This window comes from Microtus ochrogaster, chromosome 18 (genome assembly GCF_000317375.1).
Source record: "Microtus ochrogaster isolate Prairie Vole_2 chromosome 18, MicOch1.0, whole genome shotgun sequence".
Lineage (NCBI taxonomy): Eukaryota > Metazoa > Chordata > Mammalia > Rodentia > Cricetidae > Microtus > Microtus ochrogaster.
Genome location: NC_022020.1, coordinates 6,883,298 through 6,887,748, shown reverse-complemented (window position 1 = coordinate 6,887,748; position 4,451 = coordinate 6,883,298). Strand labels below are relative to the sequence as shown.

The 4,451-nt window shown below is 43.2% G+C and overlaps 1 protein-coding gene across 1 annotated transcript in view; it reads left to right on the top strand.

The window, feature by feature from the left end:
• Osbpl1a (oxysterol binding protein like 1A) overlaps positions 1 to 4,451 on the top strand; it is a 196,079-nt gene that overhangs the window by 9,190 nt on the left and 182,438 nt on the right. The window contains exon 2 of the mRNA XM_005355774.3: positions 3,473 to 3,595. Within this exon, the coding sequence (XP_005355831.1) occupies positions 3,475 to 3,595 (121 nt within the window). The 5' untranslated portion in view covers positions 3,473 to 3,474. The remainder of the gene's footprint in view (positions 1 to 3,472; positions 3,596 to 4,451) is intronic.

Here is a 4,451-nt window from a genome sequence, read left to right as displayed (position 1 = left end):
AGTGCTGGGATTAAAGGCGTGTGCCACCACCGCCCTGCTAACTATGTCAATCTTAATTTTAAAACTTTTTTAAAAATCTGAATAATTTGTCTTCTCTGGTTGTTTTTCTCCCTTGTTTGGTTTTGGCATTGTTCATATCTTAGTAGCTTTGTTTAGATTAGATATCTTGTCCTTGGTAATTGGCTCTTGTTTAAGTGCAGGGCAATAGCTGACTGGAAATTGAGCAAGTTGGGCAACTATCATTGCCAGTTTGTGTAAGGCTTACCTGACTTGGTTGTTTGCTGAGAGCCTGTGTTTTGGAGGAATTGACTAGCTGTATCTTCTGAAGGGTGTTCCTGGCTTGCCACTGTTAGGAATGTTGCCTCTGTGAAGGCCAGAGGTCTGGGTGTCTGGGTTCTTTGCACAGGCTTCCAGATTTGCTGCCAGGCTCATCACTGCCTTACAGCTAGAGACCCTTTCTTAGCATTCCCCGAGGATTTATTTGGCCAGCTCCATTTTGATGAACACGGGTGGTGTGGACCACATGGTGACAATTGCTGCTTGCCAAAGTTCTGCATTTCAACACAGCACCTTTTTAATTTTTATTGATTGTTACTGTTAATGCCTTTCCCTTTGGGGATTTTGTATGGGCTTTGTAAAGGATGAACATGTGTAGAATGGTAGCCTCTCTGGGAAAACTTCCCCATCGTACCCTCCTAATTAACCAAGAATAAGAAAGTTAGAAATTTACTAGATACACCTGACCCCAAGGATAAAATGCCTACAATCTAGGTCCAGATCCTGAGGCCATAAAAGGCAAGAGTTCAGTGAATAAATAAAGAGAAATCAGAATGATCCCGTATACTGGGAAGAGTATGACATCAGGACCTTCCCTTTTGGGGACGTTATGGAGGAAACAGGTTCATATAGTAAGACTAAGAAGCTGTAGTATAGTGTCTGCTCCCCAGAAGTCCTTTTCCCAAAGGATAAGGGTCTTCAAGAAAATTCCTGCTTAATAAAGCAGTCATTCTTCTTATCTATAGCAAAAGGAGTTTATGGCCTGGTCTGACTGGTGCCTATTGTTAAGGTCAAGGCCAGATTCCTCCTCTCCTGATCTTAAGCCACATCCCTGTTCAAATTCCCCTTATCTCCCTTTTAATACCACAGGCAAGTATGCGGTATAAAAGGTGTGATCATTTCTCCAATGCTGCTGGTGGCCATTGGATTCATCCTCAGATCACATCTGTCTCCTCCACTCTCAACCTGAGGACTCCACACATTGTCTTTGGGACCTGAACACTCTTGCCAGAGCAGTTCTTTGGCACATGGGCATGTCTCTAACTCTCCAGTATTGCAAGGAGTGCAGCTGTAAAGATGCTGATAAAACAGTCTTTGTGTGTCTGTAGGACAAAGCTCAGAATGGAAATGTTACATATGTACTTTGGAGGTGATTTGATACTGCAAAATATTGCCTCTTCCCATGCAGCGCGTGGAAAGGGGTGCACATTGTAGCTTATAAGTATTCATTCCTGCCTCTACCTCCAGCACTGGGCATGCTCAATGTGAGTACACATTCCTGCCTCTACCTCCAGCACTGGGCATGCTCATTCTGAGTACACATTCCTGCCTCTGCCTTTAGTACTGGGCATGTGTTACGGTCCTGAAGAAGTTGTACAAACGTCAGCATATGCAATCAGCAAGAGTGTTTATTATCTTGCCAAGGTACCAGCATGCTGGGTTCGTACATCTAACACAAAGGCAAAAATGGAGAATGACTATCTGTAACATGAACAGGGGGCAAGCCTGCTTGTTTGCTGGGGTTATCTGTCCCGCTCAGTACCCCACAGCCAGCAAGTCCCAAAGAAAATCACACATAGGTCTCCATAAATTATAAGCTGATTGGCCCATTAGCTCTAGCCTCTCACTGGCTAACTCTCACATCTTGATTAACCCATTTTTCTGATCTATGTTAGCCATATGGCTCAGTACCTTTTTTCAGAGGGGCAGATCACATCCTGCTGCTTTAGTGGTCTGGGCAGGACTGGGAGGAATCAACTTTCTCCTTCCCAGAAATCTCCTGTTCTCCTTGCATCTACTTCCAGTTTGGTTTTCCCGCCTATACTTCCTGCAGGGCCAATCAGCATTTATTTAAAACATGATTGACAGAATATAGACAATTCTCCCACACCAACTATCTTCCAAGAAAATCTTGCAGGCTCTTCTATACAACTAAAGGAATTCTAAAAGCCGTGCAATAGTTCTATCCAGGATTGGCTTATGCAAGTGGCAGTCATAATTAGTTTGTTTCTTTTCTTTTCTCTCTCTCTCCCTCTCCCCCCCCTCCTCCCTCTCTCTCCCTCTCTCTCCCCCCCTCTCTTTTTTCTTTGTTTGGTTTTTTGAGACAGGGTTTCTCTGTAGCTTTGGAGCCTGTCCTGGAACTAGCTCTTGTAGATCAGGTTGGCCTCAAATTCACAGAGATCCTCTTGCCTCTGCCTCCTGAGTACTAGGATTAAAGGCATTAAAGGCACACGCCACCACAGCCCAGCTAATATTAGTATGTTTCTAAGTGGTTAGGGTTAACCAGTTGACTAAGGTTATAGCTTTTATATTCTTGGGCAAGTGTAGCCATGTCTCAGGCTTTATCCTTATTTGGTTATTGCCCTAAGGTACCTGGGGAGGAGGGAGTTGGCCACGACTCTGTACTCAGTATGGGCAATTCTCCTTGTCCTTAACTTTGGTGTGTGTGTGTGTGGGGGCATTGGTGATTGATTGCCCTTTGTTCAATTTCAGGAGGCTGGAACTGAGGTCTAATTTTTAACTAAGTTATTAGGGGTCTGTCGTGATATTTGCCTGCTCAGATTTTTGTTTGTTTGTTTGTTTTTTCAGAATGTTTATATGTAGTTTTGGAGCTTGTCCTGAAATTTATTCTGTAGACCAGACTGACCTTGAACTCACAGAGATCTGCCTGCCTCTGCTTCTTGAGTGCTGGGATTGAAGGTGTGAGCTACCACCACCTGGCCAGATTTTTCTTATTAGTACACGTTCCTGCCTATGCCACCAGCACTGGGCATGCTCAGATTTTTCTTTTGTTGTTTTTGGCTAGTGGGAAAATTGTGCTTTATTTGTTTATTTACTGGTAAGAATGAAATGTATAGTTCTTCTGAGAATGGCATTTTTTTTTTTTTTTGGAGAATGGCTATTTTTAACATTTTCCCATCTTGACATAAATATTTTAAATTTGGCTGTAATTTTCTATATTTAGTTTGGGGCTAGGTAAAGATGTATGAGAGGAAAAATTTAAGTATTGTCACTGCAGGCTCTTTATGTCCTTTTCTAATTTATTTTTTTCTGGCCCTGAAAAACAGTTTCTAATGTCTCTCCTGAGCTGCAAATGTAATGACTCTTCCCCCTAGAAAGCAGAAGCATTAGCAGGTGACAGCTGCAAGCTCATTATACTGCTAGATCATAACTCTACTTTTATTTTTTAATCTAGAAATGAACACAGAAGCAGAACAACAGCTTCTTCATCATGCCAGAAATGGCAACGCTGAAGAAGTGAGAAAGCTCCTGGAAGCCATGGAGCGGACTGAAGTGATCGCTGACATCGACTGTAAGGGTGAGCTCCCCGTGCTCCTGTTTCTAGCTTCTCTTACACGACTCTATCATGCCTTTAACTCTAATCCTTCTGTTCTCCCATAATAAATCTCACTCCTTTTCCTTTGAAGACGTTCTCAGTAGTGTGTGAAATGTCTTTCCTTATGCCCTGTAGGGCAGAGGATTAAGGTCCATTCTTAGAATTTTGTGTTTCTTAAATCTTAGAAGCTACAAGGTTGAGCTCAAGAGTGCATTCTCTGATAATGTTTTTATTATTATTAGAACTATTGTAGTTGAGCCAGCAGGTTTGGGTGCTGTTTGCCCAGCGTGGAAAGTGCTGTGATCATGTTGGGAGAGACAGACAAGCTCCCTGGCCTTGTTGAGATTAGTCTAGATGAAGAGACCAGGCTAGTCTCCACTACAAAAGAGGTGACAGGGTGTGGAAACTCCGGTGCACAGGTCATTAGCAGAGGGACAGGTGACGGGGTGTGGAAATTCGGGTGCGCGGGTCCTTAGCAGAGGATCTGTCACTGCGTGGGTGCATGAGTTTATAACTGAAGATCTATAACTTAATCTACTTATTGGATTAAGTAGAAGTAGCTACTTAGAAATGGACTTAGGAGTAAGTGACTTAGCTAGGTGATGTTAGAGAAGAACAAGATAAACAGAGAGCTAATAAGAGATATAATTATGAGAGAGGGGTTATTAAATTGGCTCATGTTATCAGAGGGGACAGTTAAGGAGTGGGTGAGGAGCAGGCACTGTGGGTGGGGTGTGTGTGTATGTTAAGGATTGGTGAGGAGCAGGCACTGTGGGTGGTGTGTGTGTGTGTGTTAAGGATTGGTGAGGAGCAGGCACTGTGGGTGGTGTGTGTGTGT